A 21,764-nucleotide genomic window follows, 5' to 3' on the forward strand; every position below is an offset into this window, starting at 1 on the left:
TATTATAACTAAGCACGGTATGAGTGGGAATATAGAAGAAAAAATGAATGAAGATTATCATTTTTTCCTAAGTAAAGCAAAAGCTATATTAATGTACTCATTGGATTCCAAATTAAAGTGAGGAAATGAAAGGATTGTAATTTGATTCACATTCAACCAATAACTTTAAATTTTGATTATAATGATTTAATTAACATAGAAAGTTAAAGAATAGCTAACTAGTGTGTAATTCCTACATGTTCTCATTGAGATTTCCCTCAGTTCTTACCTGACTTCATTTAGCTTTCGGTGTTCCTGCCACCATACTTGTTTGTGTTGTTTTATTAGTGCTTGTTCTTTAGATATCTTTGAAGTCTGCACTGTTTTTCTGATCTAGAATCAGAGGAACAAAGGAGGAACAATGTCAATGTTTTCTAAATGTTTGCCACGAGAGAAACACATTTAGTTTAGTCTGTTTAGTCTGTATTGTCCAAGTTGATAACTCTTTTTAAATCCTATATGAGCATCTTCTAACACAAAATCCACCTTAAAATAGGTAGTGTACTAAAAAGCAGGGAGGGGAAAGAACGTGACTTGAAATACTGATCAAATAAAGAACTATTTCTAAAGTTTTCTTTTTTTTTTTAAGAAAGATGAAGTAATTCTATTTTCATGCATACAATAAATAACACCTTAATTCATATAGTCCCAGAAAGTGTACATGTAGAGACAGAGATGAGATAGATAGATATAAATACCTATATAGCTGGGCCTCCCTGGTGGTGCAGGGTTTAAAGACACAGTGCTATCAAGCTATCACCAGTCACTGCGCCATGAGTTTGATCCCCAGCTAGGAAGTTGATCCTCATGGCACAGCAAACCTCTCCTTTCTTGCCCTGCTGCTCCCCTCAGCAGTGTATTTCAGTAGATCCTCCTGTTCTGCTTCCCACTCTGTTTCTGGTAAATCCTCTCACACCCCCACTCCCACTCGCCACCAAACCTCTGGCCTTCACCCCAGTTCTTGTATGCATAAATAATCTTAAAAAAATACCTATATAGCTTTTTGGGCACTTTTCCCATGAGAGGCATCATGAATATTATTATTCCTCCTTTATGTATGAAAATACTGAAGTTTAGAGAGGTTAAAAGACTTGGTCAAAATGACAAAGTTTATAAACAGAATCACACAGAACCATAGTGGTAGGACTGTTTTTTATTTGAGCCCTCAGCACAAGATGGGGAAAAGTCATTGTATAATTTGTTAGAAGATCTGGCAGTAGTCTGAGCTTTAGATTGTACTAGAAATATGATCCTGAGTATATAATTTTAATCTTTCAAGTTCATGACTCAGTAAATAAAATACAAAATTTAAAATTTGGCCAATATGTATTTGCAAGTACTTAAATGGTTAAAAAAAATCATAGTGTTGAAACCTAAATTTTCAACTAAATTTAAATTTCCTTAAATTTGATTTTTTCAAATGTGGCACATAATTAATACTGTTTTCTGGATTTCTGTGGATAAATTGCGTCAAGATTGGGTCTGTTTGCCCTAAGAGCCTCTCTTGGCCACGTTCCTGATCTGTTTTATATCACAGAGCAGCCTGTATTTCTCAGGCATGCCTGTCAGTGGCCTTCCAAACAAGTGACTCCCAAACAAAGGGAGGAGACGGTAGTGGTGGAAGACAGAAGGGAGAGAAGCAAGGAAAAACTAAAGGATTTACTCCTCCTGCCTTCTGTACTCCAAGATAGTTCTCTACGAGCATCTGCATCTTCTCCACAGTTGCAACCTTTTCTTGACAGTTTTACTACAGTTCCAATTATCTCTGGGTAACCTCTACCATAGAGTGAGGTATGGTCTTTTAATACCTATTCCTCTGACGTAGGGATAGCAGCGACTTCCTGCTATCGTTAATCCCTGTACTGCTTCACCGTACTGTGGCTTCTCCACTCTATCACTGGGTAATCATTTGTAATCATTTCCTGCATTAAAGACCCATTTACTCTAAGTCCTCAAGTGGTGTGTGTTTCCTGGCTAGACTTTGACTGACAGTCGTATGTACCCTGAACTCATGTATTTCATATTAATACTTTTAAACATCTATAAAAGTGCTACTCTCAAATCAGGAACTTGATGAAATATGCATATTTTATATTTTCTCTGCTACTAGAATACTTAGCACCCTGCATGCTTTAACAGATCAATACTGAAGATATAAAAACTTCAGAAGACAAGACTAAAAAGACTCTTTATAATGCATGCTATTTCTAGCTGTCATTCACTGATTACTTTAACCTTGAGTTTATCTTTCTGCTGTCTGGTTACTGATTCAAAATCTGAGATATAAGAAAATAAAATAACTCAAAGATTTCTTTAAAAAACAAAAAGGCAAAACCAAGTCTTTTCACAGGCAGTCTGAAGGGTGATACCATTATGAAATTTGGGAGAAAAGATCATTTAAACAAAAATACTAAGGAAAATATTTACAAATCTCTTATTTTACCTACTGAAAAATTAAAAGCACATAGTGTTTCCAAAATCCGAGACTCTAGTATTTGTTTTAAAAATGCCTAAAACGCATTCCATCTATTTGATCTCTATCGTCTCTAAAGTTTGTTGCAGGCGACACAAATTTTAAAATTATGTTTCTTTGACATATTTGGTATATGTTGTACAAAAAAATTAAAATACATTGGTGAAAGATGTAGACACATTTTTATAGTTAAAAAAAAAATCAATGCTGCTGCCTTTGGGCCCAGGTAAGACCAATTAAATAGACTATAAAAGTCAAAATAAAGCCACTATTTTTCACTGGACACATCCAATATTTTGCAGAACATCCTGATATTTTGTAAATTCATTCATTGACTTCTTTTCTATCCTCAGGGCAAAAATAAAGAAAAATAAAGTCTTAGAAGAACAAACAGTTATATCTTTATCAATAGAGAGATTTCTAGGTGATTCCAATTCATTTTGCTGGGTAATAACCTATAAGTTAATGCTTAAGGTAGATGATGATTTATACAGAATGTTGAATCAAAAACAATAAATTTATAAAAGAATCAGAAACTAGAGGTTTCCTGTGTGATTTATTATAATCATCCAAGATAATAAAACCCTAACTAGGCACTCTGAAATACCACAAAAGTCCTTTGGGCCAAATGACTCATCTTTAAATATAAACAAAAATAGCTAATAGCAAAAAAATTTAAGTGTTGGTTGCATGTGTATACATATTTGTCAAAATTTATTGAGATGTACACTTAAGAGTTATGCACTTAATTGTTTGTAAGTTGTACCTCTATAAAGAACTGTTAACATAGAAAGGAAAAAATCTGATTGCTTCACTAAATATAATTTCTCATTTTTCAAGTTGGCAAAACACAAATATTTAACACTCTGGCAGGCTATGGGGAAATATTCTTTCTTATTTCCTAATAGCAATACAATACGATGCGAATATACCTCCCATCGAAGGGAGCTAAGAGATGTATATCAAAATTGCCTATGAATTTACCTGTTAACCTAGAAATCTTACTTATGGAAATTTTAAAACTATATTGACAAAATAATTTAAAGATGAATAAACAAAGCTATTCACTGAAACACTACTTGTAATAGAAAAAAAAAAAACCCACAAAATTCCATCAGTAAGTGTTCTTGCCAAAATAAATTGAACCTGAATCTGATCAAGTCTCTAGATATAACTACTAATTTACTGAAAATACAAGAGTCAGAAAAACACATGAAATGACACCACAAGGATGTAATCAGCAAAATCCAGACTATAAGAGACTAGAAGACAAATGATAATCTCCTCAAAAAATAAATTATAAGAATACAAAAGAAGGGAGACAGAAATCTAATTCACAAAAATCAATTGTAACATATGGATCTTATTTAGATACTGATTTGAATAAATGTCAAAGAAAAAAAGAGAAAATCATGGAAATTTAACACTGACTATATATATTTGAATATAGTAAGAAATTGACATTTTAACAGTAATGGTATTGTAGGATTTGGGTGGTTTTTTTAGCCCTAATCTTTTAGAAATATTCATGGTGAAATATAATGTCTGAGAATTGCTTCAAAATAATTTGGCACAGGAGGAAGTTGTGGGTGGGAGTACAGAGGAAACAATGGCCAATTGTTGATCACTATTGAAGCTGCCTAATTTTATATGCACACTAATGAGAGCCTCGTGCTAGTTTAGCATAGGCTTACAATGTTCCATAATGTAACATTTTTAAAAAATCAATTATGGATATTTGAGTTGGACAAGAAGAAATACTCATTCTTGCTGAGCAAATAAATTCAAATAAACATAATTGTAAAGATCTCTTGTATTTAAGTTGGGAATGAATAGTTAACATAAAATGTACCAAAAATTGGTCTCAGTTTTCAATTTAAGTCTACCACTTGGCTGCAGGTTTAATTTTAGCCTTTGAAAGACTAAATCACTCACTATTCTCTTCAGTGTCTTATCTGACATCCCAATACTTGTGCATGTCTTACAGAATTACATAGGTGACAATTGGCAACATATGTAATCAATGTGATAAAATCCGAAACACAAACCAGGAAAGTATTCTGAATTTACTGTTAGTTAATAACAATTATTGCTATTTTCAAGTACATTGAATATTCCAGCTATAACTTGAAGCAAAAATCTCCTTATATGCTTTAAATATCAACTTTCTATTATTCAGTTTAAGTATGTTTATACTAAATATTGCCAAATGCTGTAATAATTAACAATGATTGTTAAAACTCTTAATTTCATGTGCAAAAGCACATTTAATTAGTAAAATAAATAGGTAACTGAACTGATAATTAATACAAATGTTAAGAGAAAATATATTAATTGTATAACATTAGGAAGAATAATGTATTCTTGAGCCAACACATATTTCATAAAAATTTATAAATAATAGTATAAGAAAGAACAACAGGGAGATATTATAATCATAATTTAGTTAGTGTGAACTGTTTGGTATATTAACATTCATAACATTAAACAAAATAAGGTTTAGATTTGTATTTAATTTCCAGTTATCTAATTCCATTTAAGCCATGAATCTTCCAAGAAGCACAAAAGTCCTATTTGGGAATTGTTCACATCTTGCAAGAATAAATTAAAAGCAAAATGTCAACTTGATATCTCTAAATTAAATGAAATTTTATCTCACTTAAAATTACATACACCAATATTCCCATCTTCTTTAGTCCAGATATAATAAAAAATGAAAAATACATAAAGAAGAAATTGACACATTTTGTTTTCACTAACCAAATTTCAAAATGAAAAATATTATAAAAATGCTTCAAAAGGACAATTCATTGTCACTTGAATCTGTGGGAATTGAAAATGGAAATAAAAAGCTTGTGAAACTGATTGCTATAGATTATGAACCATTTTCAGCAGTTGAAGACAAGAGATTTTTTTCAGATATTCAAAGCTATATATGAACCTAGAAAGAACAAAGTTATTTCTTGAAAACATGTACTGAAAAAATTTGTCCCAGAATTATATTCTATAAGTGAAAAGATTAGTGATGGTATTTAAAATGCTAATTGAAATTGGTCATCTGTTTAGCCTCACATATGTTTAATAAAGTGACCAGGGAAGCAATGTAGCAGTTGACAATGCTGAAAAACTACTATCCCTGTAGTTAATGTCAAACTTTTAAAACCACAATAATTATCAAAATTTTTAATTGTTCATTCTTTGACAATGATTCTATTTCAAAGAAAATACTGATTTTAGCAATCATTCCATATTCAGCCAAAGTATGTTGTTTTGGGGATGGATGCATGAATGGATGCATGAATGGATGCATGGATGAATGAATGGATGGATGGATGGACATATTAGGAATTTACGTTTATATTCCCTTAGTCAATAGTGACAGAGGTGTAAAGAAAATGATTTTATTGACATCTTTATTAGAATAACATTTTAGGAAAGAAATTTGGTACTAGGTTTCAAAAACACAAAGAGCACTTATACTTTTTGGCCCAAACATTCCAATATGGAAATTGATCCAGAGGGAGCAGAGGATTCTAAAATATGAAAGGAGTCTATGCATGCAGACATTTACTGCTATGTGATAGGCAATATCCTGAAATTGGAAACAATACAAATATCCAAAATTCATGATGTGCTAATGTATGTCTCTTTTTCTATTTGTTGTACTGTGTTTGCTTAGTTCATTCTTAGTGACCTTGAGACCTCAATTCCAGTATCAGTTCCTCAAGAAATTCTTCTCCAACCACCAACCCAATCTGGATCAATCCCTGTTATTATACAGCAGACAGCATGTTTTTCATTGGAATTTATCTTAATATAATTTATTTCAGAGCTTATTTGAAAAACACCAACTTCCCTCCTCCTTCTTTCCAGCAAACAAGGTACTCTATGAGGATGAGGGTTAAGTTTTTTTCACCACTATTGTTTCGAGGTGAATAGTAGGCTCATAAAAAACATGTATTTTCTGGTGTAAATGGCATATTCTAGTTAAAATATTGTAAAGATTATGTAACAAAATGTTAGGGGGTAAAGTATATAGGATTTTATATTTATTTTTATCTTGGAAGAAAATATATAGGTATATGTTTATGTGTATCCACATGTATATATATGGTGTATCTACAATCGTTGGATAGAAGTTAAAGATATGCAAGTAGTTCAATAAATGGTGCTGGGAAAACTGGGTCGCTACATGCAAAAGAATGAAGCTTGACCACTACCTCACACCATACACAAAAATCAACTCAAAATGGATTAAAGAACTAGACATAAGACCTGAAACCATAAAATACATAGAAGGAAATATAGGCGAAACACTACGGGATTTGCACATCAAAGACATCTTTACAGACACATCACCCAAAGCAGTGATAGTGAAGAGAAAGATAAACAGCTGGGACTACATCAAATTAAAGAGCTTCTGCACAGCAAAAGAGACAATAACAAAAACAAAGAGAAACCCCACCAACTGGGAGAACATTTTTGCACCCAACACTAATGATAAAGGACTGATCACAAAAATCTGCAAAGAGCTGATGAGACTCAGCAACAACAAAGAAAATAATCCAGTCCAAAAATGGGCAGAAGAGCTAAAAAGAAACTTCTCTGAAGAGGAAATGCAAATGGCCAACAGACATATGAAAAAATGTTCACCATCACTTGTCATCAGGGAAATGCAAATCAAAACTACCATGAGATACCATCTCACACCAGTGAGAATGGCACATATTAAAAAAACTAGCAACAACAAATGTTGGCGAGGATGTGGAGAAAAAGGAACTCTTGTGCACTGTTGGTGGGAGTGCAAACTGGTCCAACCACTATGGAGAGCTGTGTGGAGATTTCTGGACCTACTAAACATAGAGCTTCCATATGATCCAGCAATTCCACTCCTAGGTATTTACCCAAAGGACACAGAAACATCAATTCCAAAGAACACCTGCACCCCTATGTTTATAGCAACACTGTTTACAATAGCTAAGCTTTGGAAACAACCCAAATGCCCAAAAATAGATGACTGGATCAAGAAGATGTGGTACATATATACCATGGAATATTACTCAGCATTCAAAAAAGATAAACACATGCAATTTGCAGCAACATGGATGGCACTGGAAGGGATCATGCTCAGCGAAATAAGCCAAAAAGAAAAAGAAAAATACCGGATGGTCTCACTCATAGCAGGAATCTAGAAAACTTAAATAAGGGACCAGGAAAATGAATATAAGAAAGTGAAAATCAAAATCAACAAAAAACTATGAACCAGAGACACTTTTTGGGGGTGGGGGGCGGGAGGGGAAGGATTGGGGTCAGAATGGGGCGTTTGCAATTGTATGGGGGAATATAAAAATAAAATTTAATATTTAAAAAAAAAAATAAAGCTATTATAATTATAAAAAAAAAAAAGAAAATGCATGACAAAATATAAAATGCTTAGAATGATTCAGTGTAAATATTCAAGCTAAAAAAAACTTGAAAAACTAGATGAAAAAACATTAAAATAAAACAGTCTGTCTCTAAAGATAAAAAAAAAAAAAAAAAAAGATATGCAAGTAGGATATTATGTAAACAATTTTCCCATGAAATTTCCTTGAATGTTTGATAACTTTAAAGTTACATCACAACCAAACAAATAATGCCCTACTTTTTAATTAATCTCTGTTTGAGGGGATATACCTTATGGATAGATGGTGATTTTTCTAGAATAGAGTATCAAATGCTGTAGAATCATTGCAAGCTGCCTTTGTGAAATATATTAACAATAAAAATTAACAAACCACATTTTTATACAAGTAAGTAATGAAAACACTGCTTTTAATCAACTGTAACATTTGCACAAGAGGGAAACATACTGCTAAAGTTATCGTAAACCATACAGGGTCCTACAGTACTATGCAAAATTACTCCACATAAACCCCTTTCAAATCTAGACAGGTTTACTTTTCCTTGGCTCAAGGCAAATAACCTGTGCAAAAGAGATTAATTCTAGAAAAGAGAGGCACCAGATGGTATGGTGTTGCAGAATAAGTTTTTAATCAAATGATAATTCATGACTGGCAATTACCAGCAATTTTAATTTTTAGATTAAGCTGGAAATTGTTGAAAACCAATTAAATAACTGTCCTTCTAAAAAAATAAGTTGAATTCAGATCTCATAGGGTTGTTATGAACATTAAATGAATAATGAATGTAAACTATATACTATAGTGTCTGAGAGCATTCAATAATTGTTAGCTGCTATTTACTGTTACTAATAGTTGAAAGATTCTAAAAACTATTTAGAATGTTATTTTATTTTCCCATTAACATTGTAAATATCATTAAACTTCCTAGCAATTCAATTTTCCAAAACTAGAACACACACATACACAACTTCTAACCTTTAGCTCTGTAGAGGCAGAAGCTAATTTTGCTTCTGTTAATGCATGCAATTGTTGATAGTCTACTGGCTTATATTTGGTGCTTCTTATTCCATTTTTCATATGGATAACCAGATTATCTGTTTTTTATCAAACACAGAAAATGACAAAGAAATAGCATCATGTTATTGGAAGTCAAAATATAGTTATGGCAACATATTGACTGCAGGTCTTATTTTTAAATATTTTAAAATAAATATAATAATATGTCATAACTTCATAGTATATTTGAAATTCTATCTTTAGACACTTTTAAAAAATATATAATTTTTTTCATAACATTTTTTCTAGTGGGCATAAAATGAATACTTCCATTAAAGTTAGTATACTAAAAATTTCAGAAAATCACCACTTTCGAACCATTTTTATATAAATGTGTTAGGAATAAACTTTGAATATTGGAGAATTACATTATTATGAATCAATTTAAGTAAACAGATTTTTATGAAATAGTTGCATTTCTAATTTAGAAAAATCAAAGTAATTTCAGTTAAACTTGGAAAAAAAACTGAAATTGAGAGCTAAAAAATTAATAGACCAAAAAAGACTAATTAAATTTATATAAAATGTTCAGGCAGTCTCTATTCACATACATAAAATATCCTAATTGAGTATGATATTAATTATCTTGATAAAGTAAAACATAGAAGGTATTCTAAGTCAGTAGCATAAAGTACAGTAACCTCAGTAATTCAAGCAAAATATTTACTTTTGCCTCAATTGTATGAATAATTAATCTGTTCCACATAAAGTAATTAACATTTATCAGTTCTATCATGGATCAGATGAACACAAGAAGGTTTCAAAGGCCCTAAGGATAAAAACAGTGAAGGAAAGCAAGGCCGGCCAGGCTACTGTTGAAAATTAAAATACTAGCTGGAAGATTAAAACCCTCAATAGACCACCAAATAAGCTTTGCATTACTAAAATTTTGCAAATCAACATCCCAATATCTTATCATGTAAATGATATGTAAAATATAAATCTTAAAACAGATCTGGAAGTAGAAAAAGTACCTGAGCTATTGTTTTTCTGAAGAGTCATGAATGGAGGGTCTCTTTTATCCATGTTTACCATCTGTCAAGGAGAACAGACAGTTAAAATTTCACAATGTTATTTTTTAAAGATACATCAGTTGTACTGCTTTCTTTTCTATTATGAGTTAATTTTTCTTTTTTGAATATCGTGTTTTTTCTTTCTATGGAGGTACACATCAGTTTGCAGCATGATACAGGTTTCAGGTAGAGTTTCTCACGTCAGCAACTACGTATTTCACACCACACCCACCACCAAATGCCGTCACCATCCGACGCCAAGCTATGGATGCCTGACAAATATTTTGTGCCTTTTCCCTCTGGTAACCACCACTTTGTTGTGAGCATTTACAGTTCTGTTTTTATTTTTCTTATTTGGTTGCTCTTACTGTTCTTTATATTCCACAAATGACTTAAAATAAGGTCAAGTTCTACGTACCCTAATTCCTTCTATTTTATTAAAATTTGCCTCTCCTTGCTTTTCAGTCACTCTTCATTTTTCCCTCTCTGCTTTCCTGTTGTAATTCTTCCTTCCAGTCTTTTACCTCTTAATTCCTGCTTCTTGGATTGTCACAGTGACAGATAAATACCTCGTGATTAAAAAAAAAAAAAGTGTGTGCTTTATCTTGAATTCATAAGAGGAAAGAAACTACATAAGAAATGAGCAGCAAACCAAATTACTCTTTATTTCTATAAAGCAGTATAGCCCTTGTGATGGACACAGAGATGTGCCATCCACTTCTAGAAAGCACATTATGCCATCACCCCATTCAGAGCTGGCCTCAGCTGCAGAGAGCAGCCTTGTCCAAAAGCATACCACTGCTGGAGCAGCCTCCATCAAGTGGCTGAGCAAGTGAAGAGTGCAAGGCCCAGTGTGGGATCTGATGGGCAGTTTTTGCTCCATAGCTCTGTGCTAGGTTGGCCCAGACTTTGTTGAACTTGCCACAGGATTGAATTCTTCATCTTCCCAAACCTTCTTCCTCCTCTTTCCTTTTACATTATGGATCCCTGACAAATATTTTGTGCCCCAAACTGTGCCTCACCGTCTACTTCCCATGAACCCAACCTGCAATAGCACTGAACTGGACTGATATATTTAAGAGTACATCACCTCCAGGGTAAACCGATGAGTTAAGTGGCTCCTTAAGGAACAGTGCCTTTTTTCATAAGATTTCTCATATCCACTAGGTTGAACTAAGTCTAATGACCTTTGCCATAACCTAAATCATCTTAAAAAGTCCAAGGCTTTTGGAAACTCCACCAAGTAGACAAGAATCATGGTGAATGACCACCAACTTTAGGAATATAGTGATGTAAATCCCAGTATAGAATTTGTATAGATTCTCTGGTTAAGGTATTCTTGTTTCAAGCCTTTCATAACACTGACAATCCTCCCAAGAGTATGATTTTTACTGACATCCACATCCTTTCCTTCAAGATTCTTTTCAATGTATATCCCAGATGTCCACCCACAGTATCTCAAGTCACCATCACCTCCTGCCTTTGAACTCTTACAGCTCATTTCCCAGACAGCAAACTAAGAAACCTCTTAAAAACTCTCGTCTGACTTTGCTTGATTCCTCTCTGTGGTTTCCATTGCTGTTTAAAAATGGTATCCAAACTTCTTTAAATGATCTACATGATCTTACCCTTGTTCATCTCTCCACTCTCATTCATCTTCCAACTATACTGATATTTCTATTTCACAAATATATCAAGTTTTTCTGCTTTAAATCCTTCCCACTTGCTGTTCCCTCTGCCTCAAAGACACATCTTACCTCTTTTTACTGGGATTCCTACTCTGCCTTCAACTTGACCACTATACTGACCTCTGCGGAGAGACCTAACCAGTCATCTCCATCAAGGGAGTACCCTTGTTCCTGTCATCCTATCCTACTCCTTTCCATGATAATTTGTATGAATCTTCATATCAGCATATTCACTGGCTTGATGTCTGCCTCCCTAAATAGACATGTGGCTGATGATTTTCTTATACTTGATTGCATCTCTAGTGCCTAGTAAGAGCAATAAGTACTCAATAATTATTATTTGATGAAATAAATAAAATGTAGCTGGCAGTAACTGGATGTCTTCTAGCTCCACAGAATAATTGCAATAACAATTCCTAAACCCGTACCAAAGCCTCCCATCCTAACAATAATCTTTCAATTTTGTAAAAATCTGCTTTGATAGCACAATCTACTGGCAGGAATAGCAAATATAAATGGCTTCAGGGGCCATTAGGTAAATTAAATGAGAGAAGTGACAAGGTACACCACCACAGGAAAAGTAGAAAACAGAATCTTGAGCTCAAAGATAATCAAATACATTTTTTAACAGTTTCTAGACAAATAAAACAAGTCTCCAAACACATCACTTCTGCATTCAGCAGGCAGTTCATCAGCTATGGTCTACTGCATCTAGTCTCTAGTTTTCATTTTATTTTCCCACCCATAAATGCCCACATTGACCACCCCCATCCAGGAGAGATCAGTCTGTGATTGATTAACTTTAGTCTTCCCTTAATTGGGAGTCTAGCCCCTTTAGAATAAAGGCTCATTTCACTCGGAATGGAGACTCAAAGACTGAGACTGAAACAAAATGGGGCTTTGCAGATTCCCTTCTGTTTCCTTGCTCTGACCCTGTTTTATTTGTTCCTTTTGTTTTTCACAGGAAAGTTATGAAACCCATACAATGCTTGTTACCATCGTTCTCAGTCTCTTTATGACCATACGACACATTAGAATACATTCTGGAAATCAAATTGCAAGCAAAAACTAATCTGTTTTCATTAACTTGAAACATAGGTTAGTTCCAACTACCTAGAAGACCAAGTAGGAGCACTTCTTGACCTAGATACTTGAAATTTTTTTATATAAATCATAAATAATTACTACTCACCTTTCAAGAATGCTGAGGGCCTCTGAACTAAGGAATTATTAAGTTGAGATATTATATAACTGACTGACTTATAGTGTTTCTTATATCAGAGAATTAACTAGACATTCAGATTTCAAATCTGAACCATGCACACTTAATCTAATGTCTCATTTTAGCATGCGAGATGATTGAAGCCCAGAAAAATGACCAATATCACAGAGAACTTCAGACACAAAATCTCATCTTCATAATGCAAAAATCTCTGAAAATGAAGGTTTATATAACAATCAATTTGGTGGTCAAATCCAATCTGAGCTGAAATCATTAGGCAGTAAACTTGAAGTTGATCCTATTTAATATGAACATTCACAAGAGCCCTTATAAAAGGAAGGGAGAGGGGTCATAATCACATAGGGAGATGTAATGACAGATGCAGAGATCAGAGAGAAGAAAATTTGAAAATGCTACTCTGCTGACTTTGAAGATGATGGAATGGAGGCATGGCCCAAGAAATGCAGGCAACTTCTAGAAGTTGGAAAGGTAAGGAAATAGATGCTCTCACAGAACCTCCAGAAGGCATGTTGATTTTAATCCAATGAAACCTATTTCAGACATCTGACCTCCAGAATCATAAGATAATAAATTTGTATTGTTTAAGCCACTATGTTTATGGTAATGTTCTTCCCTGCCTTTGTGCATACTGTTACTTATGCTTGGAATGCCTTTCCCTCCCTTTGCCTCTCTAGCCAATGCTACTTATTTCTTGGTCCCATCTTATGTATCCTACTTTAGCCTCTTCTAATCCGAATGGAGGTGATTTTTCTCCTCTCCTTTGCTACTCTTATGTTTTGTGTATATATTCTGATGCACTTACTCATTTATTTCAATGCTTACTGGACATATATCAGCTATTAGACTAAAGAATATAAATTTATTCAGACTCTTCAGAGACATTTGCTTTATTCATCTCATCTGAAATAGCTTCCTCTACCCTCAAACACTCTTTACCCCCTAAATCTAATTGTTTTCCTTCTTAACACTTCTCATTATATGGTGTTATATTATGTTTTATTTACTTATTGTTCATTTCTACAACTAGGACATATGTTCCGTGAAAGCAAGACCCTTAACTGATCATTTCTATTTCTCGAGAGTGCCTAAATTAGTTCCTGGCATATATTAGACATTCAATATATATATTTTCTGCATCAAGAGATTACATTAAAGATCACAGTCCTGACCCTAAGGCATGGAAGCATTATAGGCAACTCATAGTTTTCACTTCCTCTTCTCCAATTTTTTAAATCTAGGCTCCGTGGCATGAGGTAAAATTATTATCAAGAACAAACTCCAAGCCAAAATGGCAGTGAATTGAGGTATATTTCAAGAACCGAGGAAGGAGAAACATTCCCACTTCACCTTGGGAGTTTCAGCATTGATCATAAGTTCTTGTTAACAGCAGTTGACAGATGCCCTTTGACTAGTTTTTCAGCTCCCAGTCACAACACACAACCCCTTCATGCAGAAATGTGGACTATGTTTTCATGTATTATCAATCTAAAGATATCTGTGCTATCTTACTTTTCCAAAAGCTTGAGGCTAAGAAGAGCATTCTTTGTATAGTAGAAAAATCTTATCTTCAAGCAAGTATCACCAACATACACAGCATATGATACAACTACGCAAACACACACAGACACAAAACAATACTATGCATGTTTCTCTCAATTTCTCTTTTAATCTCTCTCTTGCTCTCCCCTTCCCTCTCTTGCTCCCCAAAAGAAAGAAGAAACTCTAGTGTCTGCAAATAGACCAAACTGAAGATGATACTGCAACTGGTAGTTACTCTCAAAGGGAATTCAGCTTAATCTATAATGAGGTCTTTTCATTTTTATAAAAGGAATGTATATATATATATATATATATATATATATATATGGGTATATTTATATAATTAAGGGTCATAAACTAATCTCTCTCAAAATAATGATATCATTTGTTATAGAATTAATGCAATTACATTCAAGTTTATGTCATTGGGGGCCTCCCTGGTGGCACATGGGGTTAAGATGCAGCACTATGAAGCTATCCGCAGCCACTGCAGCATGAGTTCAATCCCTGGCCGGGGAGCTGCCCACATGGTGCAGCAGACCTCTCCTGTCTCGCCCTCTGCTCCTCTCAGCAGTGTATTTCACTTCAGTCAATCCACCTATTCTGTTTCCTACTCTGTATCTGGTAAATCCTCTCACCCCCCCATACCTCTGGCTTGTAGCCCAGTTCTCGTATGCCTAAATAAACAAATCTTTAAAAAAAATTTTATAAGTCATTATCCAGTGGGTTCTGCTAGTGAGAACCTCAGCGCTATACCACCCAGTCACATCCATTTCTGACCCTGCCAAGCTTAGACCACTTCCCCAGCACATTGACTTACCAAGTCACCATAATCCTGTGGAGCCCAGCCTGAAATATTCAATTAACTTTACCTTTAATTTTGAAAATAATTGAATAATTTAAATACAAATTTTCTGTCCCTTGTGTGAAAAATTCCTTCTCACACATGCTTTTTTTTTCCTCACACATGCTTTTAATAAAATGATTTAAAATACAGTATATTTTCTTTTGATTAATGCTCATAATACATTATTCTTTCTCTTGATTACAAGCTTATTCATTAAGAGGAAACTGTTACTATCAAGGCCATAACAAGGTTATAGAGTTCAACAATTAAATGATATTTTGATGTGCTTTTTACTATTCTGGTGAGGAAATTATATCATATGAAGTTTAAAACTGTGACAGACACAGATAGGTGTCACTATTCATTCTCCACCTCTTTGCCTTCTAAAGAGAACCTAATTTTGTTCAGGGTAAAAATAATAGCCCTTTTTTTAATACCCAGGGGCTCTATGTGACAATGTGAAACAATTCTTGCTAGTGAGGTATTACCAAAAGTCTGATGGAAATTTGGAAGCAAGATTTTCTTTGTTGTGCAGGCATTTCCCCTTCTCCTTGTTCCCTGTCTTCCTCCTTTCTTTCTGCCTGTAATGTGGATGTGAAACTAGACCTGACTATGTAGTATTAGGATGAAAGATATATACTAACTAGTGCAAAGGAGAAAGCCAAAGGGAGCCTTGGACACCAATGATATCAAGAATTTGCCTTACCAACAGTAAACTATTTCTCTCTGGACTTGTTGTTATGAGAAAAAATAAATCCCCAAGCTTTTGCAATCAGGTTCTGTAACTTTCAGCCAAACAAAACTCCCAACTGATAATAGGCTGGGGTAATATGAAGCACCCAGGAGATTTTGATGCCTCTTCATATAAAGCAGTATAAAAATTTGTCTAGAAAAGTACACATCAATAAAGGAACAGGATAAAATACCAAAATATATTACTGTCATTGCTCTTCAATATAGCAGGAGAAAATTACAGCTAGCAAAATTTCTTATTTTAAAACTCAAATGGAGTTACATTTGCAGCTTCAACATAGCCTAAAGAGAGTGGGTAAAAGGATGTGTAGGTAGTTCCTGAAGAGGGAAAATACTCAGAAACGTAATTCCACTATCAAAAAGTAACACAGAAGGATGTATCCATGGGTTTTTGACACTCCAGAATAAATAGTTTTTCCTTAAAAGATCAATTATGCAAGGAAAAATTTCTTTTAAATGTTACACTATAGGTTTTTTAAAAAATAAAATCAGCAATCCATCACTCTAACAATCAAGACCATAAAATTGATAAATGATGGTGCCTGAAACACAAGAGGATTAGTACAGTTTTGAATGCACGAGAGAATTATAACAGGTAAGGAATATTAATTCATTTTTGTATTATGCCTGTTAAGGAAAAATTCTCTAGGCTAGAACATGGAGAAACTAAGGAAAAGATTGAAGGACTTTAAATAAAGTTTACAAGGAGGAAGAGAAAGAGTGATGAAAAACAAAATCCGGGGAAAAGAAAGAGAAAAAAAGAAAATTGTGTTCATTTCCTATTTCCTCTTTCCAGTTCCCTCAACTTTGGGTTAACAAAGAAGGCATCGGGCCTCCCCGGTGGCGCAGCGGTTGAGCGCTGGGTTGCGAAGCTGCCCGCGGCCTCTGCGGCGCCGGTTCGATCCCCGGCTGCTCCCCGGCCACCGGAGGAGGGTCCCACATAGCGTGCAGACCTCTCCTGCTGCCCGCTGCTCCCCTCAGCAGTGTACTTCGGTCCTTCTGCCTGCTCTGCTCCCTGCTCTGGCTCTGGTGAATTCTCTCACCCTCCCGTGCTTCTGACTGTACCCAGTGCATGTATAAACAAAACAAACAAACAAACCAGCAAACAAATAAATAAAGCATGCCTCTATAAAAAAAAAAAATACTATAAAAAAAAAAAAAAACAAAAAAAAAAACAAAGAAGGCATCTTTCCTTCCTATCAAAAAATCTCACTATTTAGATTAGATAAACTGAAATAACTATTGATAGATGTTTTACTGCAGAGGAGGTAGGCAGATGATTTTGAAGCAGCAATGGTGAGTATTAAGGTGGGTCTGGATCAGACTTCCAGTAGGACAGGCAACCACCTCTGTACAAGCAGCTCCACCTGGAGAAGAGGTAACATTTGATAGAGGGCAGAATGGCAGGGTATAAATAGATATCAAAGGGATTTTCCTGTTTCAACTTTAGTTTCAACCTAGTCCTTTACACAGAAAAGAGAAATTCACTATTCTTTATTGCCTGGTTTCCTTCCACAGGGATCCATATTCTCGTAACAATGATTTGAAAATCCTTATATTGAAAACCTTAATAATATCCTATGAAAGCTGGGGAGGTAGAAGGAAAATAAGTTTCTCTCTCAGAGAAAGAAGGAAAGAGTTACCCTTTCTGCCTGGGGTGTGGGAGTGGAGGGGTAAGAGGGTGGAGAGGGACAAGTAACACAAGGACAAGCAGTAAACATTTGACTGCATAAGATTTTCCACTTGACCAGAAAGGTATCATTGAAGCGCAGGGTGGAGGACTATTGGAGGTGGGTATAGTGTAAAGACATATTTGTAGAGGTTTCAACCTATACCCACTAAAACACACATGTTACCTCAATAATTATACTTGGAGGGGGTAAAAAAGAAACAAAAATAAAATTAACATTTAAATACTTTGGCTCAAATTTATTAATGGTCAATAATAAAACAATATATGAAAGTTGCTAATACATGGCTACATTAGTCATCATTGACAGACATGGATACAATATATCTGTGTAATGGGAGGTGTTAAAAAATTGTCTGATAGAAAATACATTAGGCCTACAAAATAGGTTTGTTTGAAATATAATGGAAACAAAAATATCACATCCTTTAAAAAAAGAAAGTATTTCTTAACTCTAGAGTAATGTTGGGGTTTGGAATAACACTACCAGAGATTCATTTTCAACACTACTACTTATAAATTGTGGGTCTTTGAGTCAATTACTTAAATGGTGGAAGGACACAATATTGCAACAAGATCAACTCCTCCAAACTGATTTATACAATCTCAATTGAAATTCTAGATGATTTTTTTCAGTGAAAATTGGTAACCTGATTTTAAAAATATTATAGAAATACATAGGACAAATGTAGCTAAAGGAATCCTAAAGAAGAGAACAAAGTTGTAGAATTTCCAATGTCATGTATCAAGGTCTACTATAAAGCTGCAGTAATAAAGGCAAGGAGTAATTGACATGATAGGATGAACAGTATAGTCAAGAGAATGAACAGTATAGTTAAGAAACATATCCAGAGAGAGGGGCGGAGCAACATGGCGGCGAGGAGACGCTGCGAGTAAGATCTCCCATTAAAAAAAGTTAATAGGGAGGAAAAGCGGCAGGTCCCAGTGAGAACTGGGACACGGAAGATAAACGGGTGATGCCAGCCAACTACCCGAAGAAGAAAGTGGCCATAAAAGAGGACTAGAAGGGAGGGAAGCGCAGAACCCTGCTCCCCTCCCCCGCCCACAGAGGCGGCACTCTCCGACCGGCAGAGAGGAGGAAACAACAAACCAAAACGGCCCACAAGAACAAACGACGCAGCAAGCGGGACTGTGAGTGGAAAGGAACTATTGCAGCCACCACACCCCGTGAACGGGAGCTGAGGCGAACCCTGCAGGATCCGCCGCGGCGGTGAGCGAACGGCTCCTGGCGCCATTAGAGAAGAACAAAGACCCCTGGAGACTCGCACACAGCCCGGGCTGCCGGTAAGCTGGCGCAGAAACGCGGCGCGCTCGGGGAGCTTGAAAAGCAAGTGCAGACCTGGATCACGGCTGCCCAGGTCCCCGCGCCTGCGACCTAGGCTTGCGGGGAGACGACCTAGGCTTGCGGGGAGACGCACGGAGGTCCTCACTGAGGTGAAGGTCCCTCCCTGAGTGAGCAGGAACCAGGCGCCCAGGCACGGGAGCGGTGCAAAAGGCGCCATTCCCGCGCCACTGAACTGGGCTACAGCCCGCGTCCTGGAACTGAGGGCTTTGAACTGAGACCCGGGGCACGAAAATTCGGGGCGTGGGTTCTCCACGACGGTGGGGCTCAAGGCAGACACAGCACCCCAAAGCTGTTGAGGTGTACCCTACCATTCCCGCTCTGTTCTCTGTCCCACGGGGTGGGGGGAGGCGAAAAACAGCCCCCCAAGGACAATAGGAGAGATCTCTGGCGCCACCTAGCGACCAGGAAAAAAAAAGTCACTAACACCCTATAAAACAGGACATTTCTTAAGACTGCTTGAAAAGGGCAGAAGGTTTCTGGAGGACCCAGTGGCCAGCCGGGAAGTTATTCCACGCCAGGCCCCTTCCGACCAGCAGTCTGAGCCCACAGAGGGAGCAGGCACCCACGTCCGGGGCAGACCGGGTGCGCAGAAGAGTGTGCCTGAAACCGGAGGCGCAGGGACTGCATCCCGCTTCGCCATTTGAGAACAGGGACATTTCTTCAGTAAAAACTGCCTAAAACCAGCAGAAAGCTCCCCCAGAAGACAGAGATGGCTCCTGGAAGAGCCAGAGGGGAGCAGAGAAGTTCACCCAAGATGTCAGTCAGTCCGAGCAACACAGTGTCCCAACGCATACGACAAATTAGAAAACAGACAGTAGGGAGTAGAAGAACCACACGCAACCTAAAAACTCCTCAGGAAAGAAGCACACCACAAAAAGAAAACCACTCCCCAGATTGCAACGACAGCAACTTGGAAGAACTTCTGAGCCTTCCAGAAAGAGAATTTAAAATTGCCATGATTAAAAAAGTGATAGATCAGAAGAAGGAAATTGAGTCCCTAAAGAGGGAAGTAAGAGAAATGCAGGAGATCAAAGAATTAATGGAGGAACTAAAGAACTCTGGGAAAAGCAATGAAAGCAGAATAGATGAAATGGAAGAACGAATAAGTAATCTTGAAGACACAGAAATAAAAAGAACCAAAACAGAAAAGGAAAGAGAAGTACGAAGGAAAAAGAATGAAGAAAGACTTCGGGAACTATCTGACTCCATGAGGAAAGGAAATATAAGAGTTATAGGAATTCCAGAAGGAGAGGAGAGAGATGTAGGAACAGAGAAAATATTCATGGATATAATTGAAGAGAACTTCCCAAATGAGAAGAAGGAGCTGAAAATTGATATACAAGAAGCAAGAAGAACACCAAACTTCCACGACGAAAGGAAAAACACAGCAAGACACATAATAGTAAAGCTCCCAAGAATCCAGGACAAGGAAAAAATAATGAAGCTGACAAGAGGGAAGAAACAGATAACATTCAAAGGAAAACCAATCAGGCTGACATCAGACTTCTCTGAAGAAACACTACGGGCAAGGAGAGAGTGGAGGGACATAGTCAACAGACTCCAAGAAAACAGATGCCAACCAAGAATACTCTATCCCGCAAAGCTCTCTTTCCTCCATGAAGAAAGAATATGGACCTTCCCAGACAAAGAGAAACTCCGGAATTTCATTGCGACTAAACCCCCACTCCAAAAAATACTACAAGGAATCCTAAAGCCAGAACCTCAGAGGGACGAATAACAACGAAAGAAGACCAAAAAAAAAAAAAAAAGTTATTAAAAGAATAGATAAATAAAATCAAAGGAAAGACAAACATAATGGCAAATACAGATGCTAACATATCAATATTAACTCTAAATGTAAATGGACTAAACTCTTCAACAAAAAGACACAGAGTTGCAGCCTGGATTAAGAAACAAAACCCAACCTTTTGCTGTCTCCAGGAAACACATTTAGCTACAAAAGATAAAAATAGGCTCAAAGTCAAAGGATGGAAAACAATCCTACAAGCAAATGGGCCAAAAAAGAAAGCAGGAACAGCTATACTTATATCAGATAAAACAGACTTCAAACTCAAAAAAATAAAAAGAGACCCCAATGGTCACTACATTATGATTAAGGGGACAATACTTCAAGAAGAAATAACACTCATTAACATATACTCACCAAACGAAAGAGCACCAAAATATATCAGACAACTGTTGTCCTCTCTGAAAACAGACATCAGAGAAAACACATATGTAGTGGGAGACTTCAACACACCACTATCAACAATGGATAGATCAACAAGACAAAAAATAAGTAAAGAAACTAAAGCTCTAAATAAGGACCTAGAGCATTTGGGCTTAACAGACATCTATAGAACACTAAACCCAAAAAAAACGGAGTACACATTTTTCTCAAGCGCACACGGATCATTCTCCAGGATCGATCACATACTGGGGCACAAGACAAACATCAACAGATACACCAAGATTGAAATCATACCAACCATCTTTTCTGACCACGAAGGCATCAAACTAGAAATAAATCATAAAAAGAAGGCAAGGAACTATCCTACCTCATGGAGATTAAAAGCCACACTACTGGAAGACCACTGGACTAACGAGGAGATCAAAGAAGAAATTAAAAAATTCTTTGAATTGAATGACAAG

At 36.0% G+C, this 21,764-nt stretch overlaps 1 protein-coding gene across 6 annotated transcripts in view; it reads right to left on the minus strand.

The window, feature by feature from the left end:
* CCDC148 (coiled-coil domain containing 148) overlaps positions 1-21,764 on the minus strand; it is a 249,751-nt gene that overhangs the window by 165,042 nt on the left and 62,945 nt on the right. For 5 of the 6 annotated variants that reach the window (XM_054699743.1, XM_054699744.1, XM_054699742.1 and 2 more), the window contains 3 exons: positions 9,948-10,008; positions 8,893-9,011; positions 269-372 (listed from right to left, as the gene is read on the minus strand). In XM_054699743.1, the coding sequence (XP_054555718.1) occupies positions 269-372; positions 8,893-9,011; positions 9,948-10,008 (284 nt within the window). Of the gene's footprint in view, positions 1-268; positions 373-8,892; positions 9,012-9,947; positions 10,009-21,764 lie in introns of those variants that run through there. The other variant, XM_054699745.1, reaches the window with a different exon arrangement.

This window comes from Talpa occidentalis, unplaced genomic scaffold (genome assembly GCF_014898055.3).
Source record: "Talpa occidentalis isolate TD23 unplaced genomic scaffold, MPIMG_talOcc4v2.1 talOcc4.3, whole genome shotgun sequence".
NCBI classification, from domain to species: domain Eukaryota; kingdom Metazoa; phylum Chordata; class Mammalia; order Eulipotyphla; family Talpidae; genus Talpa; species Talpa occidentalis.